We start from the raw sequence: 17678 nt of genomic DNA, 5'->3' as shown, positions 1-17678 counted from the left end.
CTAGATGAAAAAGAAAGGCCCTGAATTTGAGACATCAACAAGCTGGAAGTTCACATCAACACCAGCATCTACTGTAAGCAGAGAGATCAGGCCATAAACCAGATAGAGACCCTATCATTATTTTTCCAAACTAAAAACAAGTGCAAGTCCCTTACTTCCTCCACTATGGATCAGCACTTGATCAACTCTCTTGACAGTTCTGAGTTCTATGCTTGAACATAAAGCGCTCCGGACAGCTTCCAGGTGAGCCTAACTTGCGTCAGTGCACTGAAAACAGTTATGTAACCAAAACCTTGAACATCCTAAAAGCCACATTACTTACGGATAACCACACAGCTCTCTGGTGGCACATACACACACACACACACACACACGTACACAAGCACACAGACTCCCTCTCTTAGTCACTTTCCCTGGCACACTGTCACACTCTTCCTTTCCCTAAGTATTTGGGATATTAATAAAACACAGGAAGTAGAACACTCTCTCCCTTCATTTCACCATCCCACCTGTCCTCCCAGTGTCTCCCTCCACAACATTATATTTCAGCCTTGTCACCAGCTTTCTCTCATGATCCCATCACTGCAGAGGTGCCCTCCTCCCTTGCCCCATGAAAGAAAACACTGAGGCATTATCACAGCAGCCCATTTCTGGAGCCCGGGGCTGCTACCCCCTGCCTGTTTGCCTTGAACACTGATAGTATTTTCCTGTCGCATTGATCTGAATAGTCTGACACACACATACTGTGCAATGTGTTGTATGTTCCATTAGACATGCTTCTCATTGATCCTTTCAATGAGCAAAAACACATTACATGTCTGTCTATATTTAATTTCATCCCTGCTGTGACCAATCAAGGCACATGCTTACACACATTCTCAGTTATCTATGGTGCACAAAGGGATTTGAAAAAGCTCATGAGCATTTTGCAGCATGGCTAGGTGGCCTGTATAGGGAACTCCTCACAGCCAACACAACAACAACAAAGGCAGCAGCGATGGCGGCTCATCTACCCAGAGCTCCGGTCAGTACAGTTCAGCACAATCCTGTCAAGGCAGGAAGCCAGTTCAAAATTCAGGTAGCCAGTCACACAGCTAGAACGGCAGTCAGTCAACCTGCTGTAGAACTTACATGGTCTCTGTGTGCTCCTGAGATGGATGCGGGGCTCCGTTTTCCATGGACTCAGTGGCTCCCATCCTCGGCTATGGTCCTCTACCTCCTACTCTCCCTCCCCCCTGGTCTGCTCCTGCTCATCAGCCCCCTCCACATCCACCCTCCCTTCTACTCTCTCTGTTGGACTCTGGGACTCCTTTCTTCCCGTGGTAAGGCTGCCGTTGCCTGGTGTGTGTGTTTGTGTGAAACACAATGGTTATGCTCCGCGGTGTGTGTTGCGCCGCAACAGTGCAAATGTGGAGCTCTTCCTTCCGATGCCAGTAGCGATCTGAAGGTCCTCACTCACTCAGCACAATATCAGTCTTCCTCAGTTACCCTCTGATTCTCCATGATTCTGATCCTGTCCTTCTCTGTCTCATTGCTACCCTCTTCGTTTATCTATCCCTCTGTGCATTTCCATCACAGAGCAATGATAGAGGTCTATGAGAGAACAGCAGCAGTCAAGGTAGCATGCAGCAAAATAACAAGAGATACCATTCTCTTCAAATGCATTATGAATGGAGAAAATACTATCAAAACAAAAGGGTATAAAGGAAATTGTTATCCACTCCCTCTCGTTCCGTCACTGAGGTGTCTTCTTCTTCCCCTCTGTTCGGTAGATGGTGGAGCTGAGCTGTGTTGCAACTCTCTGCCTCCTCCCCCTCAATCCACCACTCTCCCCAGAGACCAGTAGCCCGTAAAAAGACCAGCAGCTTTTTACCATCAGTGCAGGAAAGCCAAACAATAGCAGACAGCAAACCCAACAGATTAACAAAAGCTCTCTCTCTCTATCACTCTCTTCATCTCTTTCTCATTCTTTCTTCCAACCTTCCATTGAGACTTTCCCCTGTCATCTCGTTCTCCCTTTCTTTTAATTTCCTTCTCCTGTCAGGATCTCTCTCTCCTAGCCTGGTTAGTGGCATAGGGAGCGTGTCAGACCCAGTCTCATTTCACACAATGGAAGCTTCCAGCAGCCAGCATGGCCAACCAGAGTGATGCAAGAGGTAAACAATAGACCCTGAGAAAGTGTGTGTGAGCATGTGCATTTGTTCCCCACCCCCACCCCCCTTTTACCCAACCCTGCACCATTCCTATAGCACACTCGAAAGAGCTTTAACAGACACAAAAAGCAATGACAAAAACAATTTGACAAACCTGCTCTCTGCATTTGGGAGAAAAGGGGTGTGCTATGCACTGTATGTCTGGTGGCACATCATATTTGCAAAGTTTCCAAAAGGGTTGTGAATGCGTTAATGCAGATGCCTTCCCAGTCCATTGCCATTTGAGAACTTTCATTCTGCTGACTACCTACCAGGAAGGTCTAGTGATCTCATTCATTGGAATTCTCATTCACCAAGACACTTCACTGATAAATACTGGTCTGAAAGGTGACTATGGTTTTGTGCCTACTGTATACTGTATGTGTGCACTTGCTTGTGTTTGTGGTTGATGAATTGAGATAAAGAGAGTAAGAGATTGAGTGAAGATTAAAGAAAAAACTGATATGCAGAAATTAGGTTGCTAATGACCCTAGGGTAGAAATAGGAGCTTAAACAGGTTAAACCAATGTCCATTGAAGATTGAAGGTTGCTGGTACTGAGCCTAATATGCCATCTGAAATATGAGATCACTAATATATTGTACAGTCATGTGAAAGAAGAACAAGGGGCTCAGTCTGTCTACACAATAGCAGTTTGGCCCTTACTGGCTGAAGTTATTATTACTACAGAGATGACTAGATTCCCAGTTCTGAAAAAAATAGTAGGCATAAAATGTTTCAAACACACATGCACAAACACAGAGACACACACACACTGTGTACATATAAACACACACACACTGTGCAAAATTCAGAAATATAGACAAAAAAAACATATGGTCCATCAACAGAAAGCACCGCGGACATCCAGTGCTGATAGGACTAATGGGGGGGTCAGTCAATAACTCTGGCCATAGGAGACCAGTGCTGCATACTCTACTATCCTCACCCTCTCAGACCTCTCAGTTCACAGGAGTAACATTGATTCTCAAGTCACTAACTCCATTATCATTAGGTTCATTGGTCAACAAAGAAAATGTGTGTAGAGCACAGATAAAAACTCTTTGGATGAAACAAATCTAAAGTTCAACAGTGAAGGCGACGAGTATGTGTTAGCCCTCAGCCTCAGACTGAGGAAATTGAGAAATTAAAATTTCAAGCGAGTCAGCAATACGGCAAGCTTTTTCTGAAAGATTTATAAGGTTAGTATGTTCAATGTAGGTCGCCATATTAAGTTCATAAATTCATATAAGTTCATAAATTGGTGGAGGTTCTAATGCCCAGTACATTCAACCAGGGTGGATAGGCTGAGAAGAGCTTTGTATATGTATATGAACATCAGCTGTGTGGGGTTGTGATCCATCTCATTAAGAATGGTTGTAGTTATCGTTTGGTCAGCACTTCCATTCAAAATCTGTCATATCATGACAGCAAAGCCCTCTGGGATTCATATGAACTCACATTGTAATTACTATGTCACATGTGAAATATGATATGCAGCTGTTGTTTAGTTTTGAAGTTAACCACCCTTTTAAAATATTTAGAATTCTGGCTAGCTGTATTTTATTGCACTGAACCAAATCTGATTCTGAAATGTAATAATAATGTTTTTATACTTTTATGCCTGAATAACATGAACTCTTAATACATTTTTACAGTCATTAAAGCTGTGTTTTTGTATGTTCATCTATTTATCTGTCTTTCCAGCACTTATCCCAAAACCTGTACTTCAATCCTCAGGCTGACTGTGCAATCTGTACAGTACAACAACATGTACACTGTCGACTTCTCTGTTGCTCTCTCTGGTCTGCCTCTGCCGGTATTTAAAGTACATCATAAATAATAGTTATAGCTGCTCCACTTTACTCTTTCTTTCATGCATCTTTTGTATGCAGGGTAACACTCATGCATAGTGAATTATTCCTGTGTCATTTCCCATTAAATTGAGCAAGTTATATCCTATTTATTTATTGATTTATATTTATATATATTTAGCCTCTTTGTGTATGCACCACCTGACTGTAGTGTTCTAACCTGAGTGTTCAGACAGTATGGTGCAGACACATACTTGCTGTGAATACTTAGAAACATTAACTCCCTCTTCTGGTTTAAAATTGTATTACAACTGAACTGACAAAAAATAAAAAAGAGTCTGTCACTACCCTTGTATGAAACTACATCCACAGTTGGTCACATTTTATATGTAGGTAATAGATTAATATATATATATATATATTAAGACATATACATATATTAAGACATATACATATATATATACATGTGTATATATATATATATACATATAGTAGATAATAATTCCAGATAGAAACATTATATCATGGAAAACACATGAATGAGAAAATACATGTGGAATTTCAACAATGGAATCAGAGGCCCTAAATCAAATTGTCCAGAAGACAATAGGGCTTCTGTACCACACCTGAAATATATGTTTTCTATAGGAATAAATGTAGCTATGACTTCTACAGACTCTTGATAATAGCTATATCACACTTACAAGCTAGAATATCTCAGATTGCATCTGTGAGACTGATGAGAGTGATGGATGTTGTCTATGATAATGTTGACGGCATTGTTATAACTCCATACAACAAAGCCATTAGACAGGCTTATGCGCAAGCACTGTCTTAACACAGCAAATCCCTTTATGGTAAAGTATTTCTCATCAATGATAAGCAAAAAGATTATTCTGTACAGTGTCTCATCAATACAGTATGTTATGGCACGTTTGTAATTAGGTTGACCAAAGTACAAAAATGGGATGTTGGACCGGACCTCTAGTTCAGCGAGCTGTCCATGCCTGGTCTACTAGATAAAGCCTTAATACCAACATGGGGTTGATGGCACAACAGATGGCACATATTAGACATCCATCTCCAATCATGGTTAAGCCCAGCTTCCGGCAGATAAGGGCATTCCTGCTTTGCGTCAAGTAGGCTAAGCTAAGTGGACCAATCAGATCTCTAGTCTTACAACAACAGCAAGGCAGACTTGTAAGATAATCGGTCTGACCATCAGTGTTAATTAAAACAATAGTCTGTACATCTTTTCAGTGGAACCACACAAGCAGGGAAGAAGGTAAGTAGTAAGTTGGAATTAAATCTACAAAGGACTCAAGGCCATAATAAAAAAACATGAAATATCTGGAGGATTGACAGAGGGGATCATACCTGTTTAGGGGAGGACAGGAAGTGAAAAAGGGTTCCTTCCCCTGATTGCCAGAGGCTGGAACTGGAGGAGGAGTTGGGGAGGAAGGATCTGGGACTGAGGCAGGATGCAAGACTGAAGCAAGGCCTGGAGTTGGGGCTGAACAAGGGTCCGGGGCTAAGGCAGGGTCTGGACCTGAGGAAGATGTTGGGGCTGGGGCTGAGACAGGAGCTGGAGAAGAGTGCGGGGCTGAGGCAGGGTCTGGGACTGAAGAGGTCTGAGAGGATGCAGGAGCAGGCCTCTCTGGGGGCGTGGGGGGAGGAGTGGGGAACTCTGTGGTGTCTTGAAGGAGGTGGGGAGGTAGGGCAGGTGGGAAGTTGTGTCCACCAGAAGTGGGGGCGGATGTAGCCGGAGAAGAAGGAGTAGAATTAAGAAAAGGAGCAGGGTCACCCACTTGTTCTGTCAAGAAGCACCTGTGGAATAGGAAGAAATTAGAAGAGAGGAGAGGAGTCAGGATGCAAGGACAGAAGGGGAGAGAGGAACATAGGAAATACACAAAAGGGAGGGGGGAGCCTAAACTAATTCATTTGAGTACTTTATATCCTTGGTATGGACTATAGGGAGTCAGGTGGCTGAGTGGTTAGGGATCGGGCTAGTAATCAGAAGGGTGACGATTCGATTCCCGGCCATGCAAAATAACGTTGCGTCCTTGGGCAAGGCACTTCACCCTACTTGCCTCGGGGGAATGTCCCTGTACTTACAGTAAATCGCTCTGGATAAGAGTGTCTGCTAAATTACTAAATGTAATGTAAATGTAATAACCCATTACCTCCAGTTCTAAGGCTAGGGGGGTGAGGGGCTAGCTAAAAAAATCCTGTGCTTCTAGCTGAGTGGGTTGGGCTTGATCCTCCTGGGCAGAGTCTGTTTGACATAACTATCCTGTACAGGCTCTGTTATAAAGAGGCCATTCTTATCAGAGGCCATAAGGCTCTAAACTGACAGCAGTTTGGAGGACGCCCTTGCAGCTGTTCATCACTGGGGCCTGCCTGTAAGGCTCTAAAAATAAACCACTCTCCACCACAGAGCTGCACAATGGCCTTACGGCAACTACACACCGGACACACTGGAAGACATACAGTTCCACATAGCACACAAGGTGGCACAGTGTCTTGTACAGAGCAAAGACCTGCCTGCCTGTCTGCTGTCTGTCTGCCAGCAGTCTCTGTTAGCTCAATAGTAGATTTCTGTCTGTCTGTTTGCCTGCATTCCTACCTGCTGTCTGTCTGTCTCTTTGCCTGCGTGCCTGCCTTCCTGCCTGCCAGCAGTGTCTGTTAGCTCAACAGAGTAGGTTTCTGTAATCTGCCTCCTGCTGGTGTCTTAAACAAAAATGTTAACTAATTTTGCTGGATACACTTAACATGATTCCATAGCCTTTCCTTGGAGATCTATACTCTTCTTGTACCTAAAAGTGTTAAGTCTACTAGTGTTTGGTCAACTTGACATTCCTTGAAAAAGAGGTCACATCACGTGTCCAGGAGCCGAGCAAGTGGTGATAACACTCTGATTGCTGCTTATAAACGCAAGGAGACCTAACCCAGAGAAAAGTTGTGGGATGTCACACAGGCACTGCCAAAAATAAGGTTTTATTTATAACAGTCAGTTGTATTCATAGTCCATGGGTCTTTCTAGCTTTTCAGTGAAGATTATGTAATTTGGTCTGATGCTGTTTCTCAGCTGGAGCTCTCAAATTGTGTTCTAGTCTGCTCTCACATCTAGGCTACTCGCTAGAAAAGGCTTAGACAAACACTATGAAAACAGCACTGTCAGGCTCAGAAGGTGGTGTTGACTTTCACTGTAAGCTGGCGTGCAGATTTGTAAATAAAACATCTTGAGCGCAGCTGACACACACACATACACACAAACTGTCAATCTTGGAAGCAGCTGGAAGCAGAAGAGAGAGGGCCAGGCAGAGTGTTAAGACTAACATACATCACTAAATGAAGCCAGCTGAAGAAAGTGGGGATAGTGGCTTTTTAACAGCTATATATTATGACTCCTGTGCCCTGCACACTGCTGTTCACACACACACACAGATGCACTGACCATCTTGCTGACTGAAGTTCTACAGTAAGAGCATGCTTACATTAGCGTCAAAGACTGCTCGTCAAAAGATGGAGGAAAACACACACAAACACAGAGAGAGAGAGAAACACACACACTAATGCAATCAACCCACCAGCGCATTCCTTTAATTAGCTAAATTGAGCAATACTATCCAGAACCTGTCAAGCTAAATGAATGATAGTTATTAGGTGTAGATGAAACTATCATAAATTGCCAATCAAACTTTTTAATTTTTTTATTTAACCTTTATATATTATTTAACCTTACTTAAACTTACCTATTTTACATGACACATGGGCACACCCTCTCTCTTTTCAGACTTCTATATCTCTGAAACAATACCCCAAGAGACTAGAGAAGATTCCTTCATACAAAACCAGGTACATTTATGCATACAATGCATTGCATTTTGCAGTATACCACACATTAAACTCCAACCTCTAGCATCACTGCTTTTAGAAGCCACAACATCCTAGTCTGAGACAACTAAAAAACATTTTTAATGGAATCCAAAACAACAGCAACATCTTATATTTGCCTGAGTGTCACAAATTCTTCCTAAGAAGCAAAGAAACAGAAACTGTTTTGAAATAGTCAAGTGTCTGATAAGGCACATAGTGAGTGAGGAGCTCTCTAGACCTGTGTCGGAAAAGAACATGCCTTAACTTGTGTTTCCAAAATCCTGTTCCATTCTGCTCTTTCACTCCCTCTAATTCCCTACCTCCCTCCTTCTCTTTCCCTCCCTTCATCTCTCCACCCATCTGGTGAGGTCAGTGTCGGCAGAATGTAATTAGCAGTAGTTACCTTGTAAACCATCTGCTTCGGCCTCATGGCAGAATCCTCAGGACTTGTGGAGAAGAACAACAAGCTACAGGAGCAATAGCAGATATGTTCCACTCACTGCCGAGGAGTCAGTCAGAGAGCCATAGAGGTGGACATTGAGTTAAGTTATTCACTGTGCTGCTCTTCAAATACCACAGATAATTTGGTCCCAACCGCTCCTTTTCTCTTCCTCTCTTGGTCTCTCCTTCCCTGTCTCTATCGCTTTTTCTCTCTCTCTCACTCCACCATACACATACAGGCACCGGCACATGCTCAAGTGTTTCTCTGAACTCTGGCTTTTGTTCCAGTCAGTCTGGCCTTTGTGGGTGACTTCAGTGTGCCTGAGCGCCAGCCCAAATTCCTCCCACTGCACAGCTCATGGCCCACATGAGCCAAAATGAGGCTGACAGCCAGGACAGCCTCTCGGGGGCGGAGACATACAGACACACACACAAACATATATATATATATGCATATATATATGCACATATACATACGCATACATACACATTTATATATATACACACGCATGGGTATTATTGACACATTCATGCAGTAACTCTTTGTTGACACACACTACCTTTTTGTATACACATTAACCCTTGGCACATAAAGGGAATCTATCTGTAAGGGAAGTATTTGTGTGTGTTACTGTATCTCCCCCTGTTGTTACCACAGCAGTAATAGGACAAGTGTTGTGACTGACAGGCAGCAAGTGATGCAGTGGCGTGTGGGATGGCTCCAGAGGCACACAACCAGACAACAGACAGAGAAAGAGAGCAATAAATAGAGAGAAAGTGAGAGAAAAGATAAAGAAAAGTAGAACCTATAGAAAAGAAATATTGCACAAAAACCTGAACAGCAAGAAAGTTAACTTGATCCAAGTGTTTATTTTTCATTCTGTGTGTTTATACAAGTACCAAATAGATTCTCACACTTAGAGGTCACAGTCCTCCACATGTTTAAAGTATGTGTATAATGTACCTCAGAAGGTTTACCAGAAGCTTCGTTGCTGTGATATCAGCCAATACAACTACACAGACTTAATCTGTTCTTTCTGCGACTTTGAACTTCAATCAACTGAAAAGTGCGATGTACCATCAGTTAATTTTGAAACTGTCTAATCCTAACCTTCTCTTTGTATTTTCAGATGTACTGTAAGTGTTGTATCTGCCTTGGACTTAGGTACAGTAAATCTTCACCATCACTGGGATTCTCCAAATGCTTAATACATAATTTCTAAGGCTTTATTGGATCGTTTGTAGTGAAATGTGACAAGAAAGGCAGGGAGAGAGACAGAGGAAGACATGCAGCAAAAGGCCAACACCGGATAAAAACCCAGGCCACTGTGGTAAGGCCTAAGCCTACATGGTACACACACTTATCCATTGAACTACCAGGGTGCCCCCCCATCACTGGAATTCTAAATGAAATTCCATGTATATTGGAATCAATGAGTGGTGTTTGATACTGGCTTTTATTGAATCACCTTTTGAGGCTTTTGTTTAGTATCTTATATTGCATTGTAACTTTAACTCTCCTGTTTCATCTAATTCTATTCTATCTACATTTTAATTAGACTTTTTTAAATAGCATATACATGTATTGCCTTGTTGAAAATGTACCAAACAAAAAAACTTCCCTTGGCTTACCAGGTCTTCTACTCCTTTATATCTTGACAATAAGAAATTAATTGAAAATGAAAAAATAAGTGTAAATGTAAATTGAACTCACCCACTCTCCCCTGACTTGTCTACTGTAGGAACCTTTGATGTACTCTCTGCTGGGCTCTCTGCTATGTTGTCCTGCTGGCCAAGAGGAGTAGTAATTTCCTCTGTGGGGGTCCGGTACTCAGCCTGGGGAGACTCCAGAAACTGGAGTGCTCTGTGGAAAGTGGAAAGAAAACCTTGTTATTCCGTTACAGATGACACACATCTACCGAATGAAAGAATGCATGCGTGTGTGTGTGAGTGTGAAGTATTGCTATTTTCTTTGTTTCTATTGTGAACAGCTGGGATTTCTGAATAACAACAAGGCTCATTCTTGGTCAGAGTTGATGTCACAGTGATGTCATCCTGTGGATATAATAGTCTGTAGTTCTCCCATTGACATTCCTTCTAATTCAACCAGTGTCATCTGACCCAAAGACCAGTCACTACAAAGTCAAGCTCTGTGCTTATGAGCTCATTAATATTCATTGTCACAATGCTCTTTGCAATAGCTTCCATTACAACAAATCTGTTCTGAATATGAATAAATATAACTGTATTAATACAAAACTATAAACCTTTGAATTCTGAGAATACAGTGACCTAAATGTGATAAAAAATTGTTCTAATACCAACCTTTTAATAAGCGTGGAAAATATGGTTAGTACAGAAACACTGTGTGTGTGTGTTTCTGTGCATTTGCACACGTTTGTGTGTCTGTGTAGTTTGCACATGTGTGTAGATACTGTTAATGCCCCTCACGATGTGACACTGCTGTGTCATGCTCAATTCTGACCTTTTCCTTAACTATTGGCCTGTCACAGGTCATTATCAGGCCTTTTACATGATTTCACAGTTTGATTCCAGGACTAATATGATATCAAGTTGTAATTTGTTGTAATTTGTGAAAACGATAAATAATATTAATAAATAATTGTATTACTGCGACATGATAGAAAACAAATGACTAAGTCCTAATAAGGACCATTAACACACACTATGTGATGGTGCAGGGTACCTGGTTGGCATGATTTTATCAGTCTTTTCTCTGTTCTGATGTTCAGTCTGAGAGTGGGCGACTGCATCACGGAGGGCTTTTACTAGCCAGTCAGTGTCTTTCTCAGCCTGTGCTGGGGCAGGAGCAGGAAATAGTATTGGGATAGGTCCTGCATTTACAGAGATTGGCCCTGTTGGCTCTCCGACTTCTGCATTCTGAGCTAGCCCTTGTTCCTCCTTTTGCTCTTTGTCCTCTTTGGTCTCATTCTCCTTCTTTTCCTTTTTTTTGTTGTCTAGCTCTGAATAAGGGCTTTTTTTAAGGGTTCCTGGTGCTGTGAGGCTTTGTGTGTCTGTTTCTTTCTTGTTGCTTTGAAGCACAGGAGTGTCACACACTACATCCTGACCTCTCTGCTGGATTCCACGACTGGATCCCAAAACCACATCAGAACAGGTCTCCTCTGCCATAGGTTCTTTGTTTACCAGAGACAGATTCATTGGAGTAATGGTGTTGCTGGTTATTTTTACAGGAAATTCCTGGATCTGGTCTGGCCTGGGTGAGGCCTCGATGCTAGACTTCTGGTCTTCCAAGCAAACTAAGCATTTCCGTGCTGTGCTTTCCTGTGTGTGTGATAAAGATACAATAGGAGTTTTTGTGTTATTGGCTGGGGCATCGCTTTCTCCATCTTGACCTTGACAAGCTGATGCTACCCCTGTTCTGAGAGCTTTGGCCCACTTCTCCACCTTTCTAACCTCCAACGCTATCAGGGTCTTTTGTGTCTGAGTTTTTTTACTCATGAAATCCAGTTTGACCAATCTTGGCCCTACGCTATGATTCTCATCCGACCTCTGTATTTGATCACTTTCAGGACAGTCTGTCTTTGTCTCTGTCTCTTTAACTGAGGTGACTCTCTTCATATCTGCACAGCTGCTTCCATCACTGTGGGTATATGAAGCCATGCTAATACTTTTATCACATGATGTAATTGGTAACTCCACCTCCAACTTGTTATGCCCCTTCTCTCCTCCTGGACCTCTCTCTCCATCCATGATACAGCTGTCGTCATCTCTGTCATCCATGTCTCCTGACTGACTCAAACTCCCATAAGGCCTCTCAGCCACCTGAGTTACCGCTGGCAACAGGTTTTTGTTGTCATCTGAGGAGTCTCTGAATCCCAGCTGATGCTGTTCCTGTCCATGTTTCTGTTGCTGAGCAACCTGTGTGGAACCTGATTGGCTGTGAGCTAAACTTCGGTCTGGTTTAGGGTTGATGTCAGAGTCAGGCTCAGCTGTTGCTTGGACCGATGGGTACAGAGCCAGGCTGTGGTCTGGCACAAGGGGAGGCACAACCTTAAACGCCTTTTCAACCCTCCCTCTGTCCTTACAGAACCCTACTCCACTGAGGTCAGGAGCAGATGCGGACAAAAACTGATCTTCTACATTTTTCCCTCCGCTTGTGTCATCCTTCTGTATGGCCACTCTTTGTACATCCTTCTGTCTTTGTTTTCGCTTTTGTTTCTTTTTCTTCTTTGAGTGTAGCTCTGTTTCCTCCCCAGCCTCCTTCTCAGTTCCATTACGCAGTTGAGTACAGGCTTGGTATAGTTTTATTGTCCTGTGGCCTTCCTCACTACCCTTTTTTCCCATCTCATAGAGTGTGATGTTTTTAATGTCTTCTTTAAGTTTTTCTTCCTGCAGTTCTCCTTGTTCATCCTCTGTGTTTTCACCAAGAGCCCGGCCATGGGGCAGCTCAGACGTCAGAGGCGGGCTTACATTGATGACCTCATCTTTAATGGACACCTCACTCCTACAAGGTTGGACATTTGTGGCCTCTGGCCGAATGTTAGATGGCTGAACGTCATTGTCAGAACCAGACATTAACAGTGCTGTTTCATGAGACTGGTACAAGATATCATGGAGTTCTCTCCCTCTCTGTGGAGCTGTGATTTTGTACTCTGGGGTGGGGATATCCATATGTATAACAGAACCAAGAGACAATTTAGGTAAGGGTTCCAGTGTTTTTTCTCTGTCTTCCTTCATCTCTTCTTCTAGGATCCTTTCATCCCTCACTGTCCTATCATTCACATCCTGTCTGGTTCTCACATCACTATCCTCCAGAGGCTTAGTTGATATTGATTCTTTTGTTGATGTTGTTGATGCTTGTGTCATTTGCCCACTCCCTTCAGCTCTGACTTCTTCAGAGCGTGGGATGGTGTCATGGCTGTCATGATGACTGTTCTGTCCAGGATGTGAGACGCCACGGTCATTGATGAATTCCCAATGACTCAACATGGGTCCCGGAAGCCTCAGGCACAGAGTAGATTCATTGTCAAGGGTTGGAATCTCTTGAACAGCAGCCTGAGATACAACAGGACCATCAGCAGGAACAAAATATTCCTCCTTGCCCTTCATAGTCTCTGTGATAGGCCTGTCATGAATAACAGATTGATTTAATTGGTTAGAGGGCTGATCCAGCTTTGTGTGCGGGGAGATTTGCGAGGAGGTCCTGGTCAATAATTTTTCAGGACTTGACTGTTGCTGGTCAGAGATGGGCCCCTTCTGCAATGCATGCTGAGACTCTCTGTCAGACTCAGTAGTAATGAGCTGGTTTGGAGATGCAGCAGAAGAGGGAAGCTCTTGAAAATGAATCATTTTAGATTCTGGATCAACAGACAAGTTATTGGTTGAAGGTGTCTCCTGAAGTCTGTCAGGGTCCTCTGATTCTCCACCGGGAATCTGTAAAGGATCTGACCCATCTGACACACAGACTTTAGTCTCTTCCCGTTCTCTATCCACTTTACGTGTACCATCCATTTCTCCTCCTTCATACACTCTTCTTCCTCCAGCCATCTGAATGCTTTTACAGACACTTTCTGAGTCCTTTTCAACATCTAGGTCTCCCTTCTCTGGAATTTCAGCTCCTTCACCTTGAGCTGTGAGCATTATGTTACTGCTTGTAGTACTGACTCCACCTCTATGACTTTTCAACTGGGCTTTTTCAAATGTTTCATCTGAGGCATTTTCTGTGACATTAACTGGTGTCACATTCTCTGTATTGACCATTCTCTGCATGGTTTTGTGATCAATGGCAGACTGACCTTCATGTAGTTTCTCATGATCCTCATCTCCTGCAGCTTCTGTTTTGGCCTGCTGGGAGTCTAGGAGACTAGCTACTGCTGCTTGCTCCCCAGCCAAGGCAGTTTGTGGAGGGGTATCAAGCTTCTTCAAACTAAGCGTCTCTTGGACTGTAAAACTAGCTTCAGTCACAGGATGCCGGAGGCTCTCATGTACAGTTAATGGAGGTAGTGACGCACTGTTCGTCCCAGCTGGCGATGGTGAAGGAATATTGAGGCCCTTGGACGAAGAATCGTCATATTTGATGGATTCTGTCCAATGTACTCGTCTGCTGTCCCGGGTGGCCAGCTTAAATATTCCAACTGTAGCCATGGTAAGCTCCACACTGCTGCTGCTGTCTCTAGGCTGAGCCAAACTGAGCAGACTAGCCTCAGTTTCCGCAAGCCTGTCCTCTGTGTTGCCAGTGGGCTGGAACGGATACACCTGGGCACTGGAGCTTCCCACGGCAGTTATGTTCTGGACTGTAGATCCCAGAGTTTGAGAAGGAACAGAAGGCAGACAAATTCCAGTGGGGCCCTGCTTCATCTCTGTAGTCCTGATGGAGGCTTGTCCAGGTTCATTTCCTTTTGCAATTTTTTTCTCTGAACTCAGGCTCTGTTTTAAAGTATCAAGCTCTGTTGTGTCTCCATCTGTACGGATGCTGATGGAGTCATGTCCAGAAGGAGCTGGGACCCTGTCTCTGTCCAGGATGGACTGAGGCAGACAGACCACCTGAATAGAGGTACTGGCGCTAGAGATGAGCTTACTCCAGCACTGCGAATTCACTGGTGACTCGGCAGCATCCGGGGGCAGACATGTCTTTGCTGGGGATGACGCTCCTCTCACTGAGCCTGCCAAATGGTTGAATGAAGTCTGCTCTCCAGCTACCCCACCACCTCTTTGCCCTCCCTCCTCCTGTCCTCCTCTTACTCCTCCTCTCCCTCCTCCTCCCTGTCCCCTTCTCTCCAATCCAGTATCTTTGTTTTCCTGGCAATCAGATCTACTGGGTAGTCGAGGGGGAGAAGCGATGACATTTTCTGCTACCTGGAGTGATTCCCTCTCCTTGTCTGTGTCTCCGGCTGGAGAGAGAGCATTAGTAGTTGGGGAGGTAGCGGTGAGCTCCCCAAGTCTCTCGTTCTGTTTTCTGCCCAGTGAGTTGTGAGGCATGTCTATTCTGTAGCTCTGCTCAGTCGCAGCTTGTAATTCCTGGGCTGAAACTGAGATCACAGGTAAGCGTATTATCTCTGTGCCGATTAATGCAGGTTTGGCCTGGGGGAGGTTGGCCGGGGGGGGGGTCTCCTTCCCCTCTCCTGCAGAGCAACTGACACAATCGCCTAATCCCCCCAAACATGTATCTTCTAATGCTGAGTTGTTCACTGCTGCCATTCCTGGAGCAGCTTTCCCCAATGAGTCGATTTGCTCGTCTTTCCCCTCTCCCTCACATTCTATCATTTCTGGCATTGTGGGTGTTGTCAGTAGCAACGCGGAGGCAGCAGCAACTGCTGAAGCTTTTTCAAGGGCACTCTTCTCCTCTTCTACTGCCCAGGCTGGGTTGTGATATGTGTTTATGTAACTGCATGTAGGGGGTGTGATCTGATGTGTTCCTACACTTGATCCCTTATCACTGCCCGAAGCAACATTTGGATTGAGCACATTGATTACTGTGCTTTGGAAAGATACCAGTGTATTTTTTACATGACTGCTCTGGTGTGGGGATTCAGGCCCTTGGGTCAAACTCCAAGGGTCATCTGACTGTTGGGGCACGGATCCCAAGTGAAGGTCTGGGCTGGGGACAGGACAGCCCAAGAGGCTAGTAAGACGACCCTCCCCTTTCACTGAAGAAGAGTCTGTTGCTGGGGCGAGAATAGGGTCATTGACTTGTGGGCTGTTACTGGGATGTACCCAGAGGATCAGTTGTTCCTGTGAATTGGAGTCTTCATCCCTGCCTTGCCTCTCTGTCTTACTCTCTACCTGCGTGTTACTTTGTTTCTGTGATTTAATCTTTACTGCCTCTGACTTAGACACTCTGTCTTTCTCAATTTGTTTTTCTGATTTAGTGTGACTGACATCAACCTCTGCCTTTGACTGTGAATCACTTTGTACCTTTTTTATATTATTTTCCTCTGTCAATGTATGTGACAGTATTGTATTTGGGTCCATTTCTTGACCAGTCTGTTCCTTTTTTTCAGTCTTTAGCTCCTTCTGTTCAGCTGAATATGTGTACTTCTGTGTTTCATGATGTATATCTGTCTCAGGCTGTCTCTGTGTGGGTGTGTCCTTCTGTTCACCTATTTCTGTATCATTCAGAGGCTCATGTCTGTGCAGTCTTTCCTCCTGGATTTCTTCACTCTCTATACCCTCTCCTTCTGCCCTTGTGTCTCCATCTTCAATACCCAGAATATAGTCCCTGAAACTAAACACAGAGATGTCCCTCCCACTGTTTGCCTTGTCACTCTTTCCGTTTGTTTTATTATTGCCATGGCTACCATTATAAAGGCCTGGCTGAAGCACCATTGGAGGAAGCATGGATGACTCATCATCTTTGTTAACCAGCCTTTTACACCTAGCTCTGTTTTCCTGGTCCTTATGTCGGGGCAAGGCCAGGGGCGTGGCCGTGGCGTGCTCAGCCAGACTGACATGATTGGTCATGGGGACAAGAGGTTCAGAGGAAAGGTGGGCAAGGGGAAGTCTGCCCAGTGAGGCCATCTGATCCTCACATTCCTGAAAGGCCTCTTGGAGCTCCTTGTCTAGGAGAGTGGAGAAAGGCAGGGGTGGAGCACCTTCCCCGAATGTAGTAGAGATCTGCGGGGGAGGCCTGGAGTCGAGGGTGGGTATGGCACTTGTCGGAAGGGAAGAAGAGTGACAGACAGGTTGAGAGTCTGACATAGCCAGGAAGAATTATTCACTCCATAATACAAAGGATTTCTAGTAGCATGCGAAGTTCAAAGATTTAATACCCCTCCAGACACAATCTCAAACACATGCCTCCTTTCTGTACTCTGACAAGTTTGGGGCGAGCAAAACATTGTTATTTCACAAAAATTCCAGGAATGTATGACTGTCTGTGTTTCTGTTTTTGTGGCTTGATTATCTGTAGAACGGGAAATTGTATGAACAGTACAGGGATTTGATTTCCATTGCTTTGCTTGGCATCACCAAATGGATTTACTTGGTGGATATTTCAGTTGACTATTCACAAATATGTTTTTTGGGCATTCTATTTTGGGTATTGCTATTACATCGCCTATACCGCCACATGAGCAGGGCTGACTGCCAATGCCAGCACAAAAGTAAAGTTATATTCAGGTTCTTTCAAAGGGTTTTCTGAAATGCTGGCAAACTAACAGTAAGACAATATAAAGTGGATACATTATTTTCAGTATAGATCAGTGCATTTTGTTATTATAGGTATTTGTTCATGAATTGACACAGATTTTTTTTTACTGATAATCCATGGGAAAAGGTTTTGCCCTTGAGCACAAACTCCAATTAAGTTCACACAGCATTACTGACCAACATAATCATCAACTGCATCATGGGCACAGGCATCACAGGCACTG

The 17678-nt window shown here is 43.9% G+C and overlaps 1 protein-coding gene across 3 annotated transcripts in view; it reads right to left on the bottom strand.

Annotated features, from left to right (window-relative positions):
• tacc2 (transforming, acidic coiled-coil containing protein 2) overlaps positions 1 to 17678 on the bottom strand; it is a 52503-nt gene that overhangs the window by 19716 nt on the left and 15109 nt on the right. For all 3 annotated transcript variants that reach the window (XM_047029929.1, XM_047029930.1, XM_047029931.1), the window contains exons 5-7: positions 11033 to 16957; positions 10040 to 10189; positions 5383 to 5832 (exon numbers count right to left, since the gene is read on the bottom strand). In XM_047029929.1, the coding sequence (XP_046885885.1) occupies positions 5383 to 5832; positions 10040 to 10189; positions 11033 to 16957 (6525 nt within the window). The remainder of the gene's footprint in view (positions 1 to 5382; positions 5833 to 10039; positions 10190 to 11032; positions 16958 to 17678) is intronic.

This window comes from Hypomesus transpacificus, chromosome 11 (genome assembly GCF_021917145.1).
Source record: "Hypomesus transpacificus isolate Combined female chromosome 11, fHypTra1, whole genome shotgun sequence".
Classification (NCBI taxonomy): Eukaryota; Metazoa; Chordata; class Actinopteri; order Osmeriformes; family Osmeridae; genus Hypomesus; species Hypomesus transpacificus.
The sequence above is the reverse complement of the archived record's forward strand: the minus strand, read 5'-3'. Positions and strand labels throughout refer to the sequence as shown.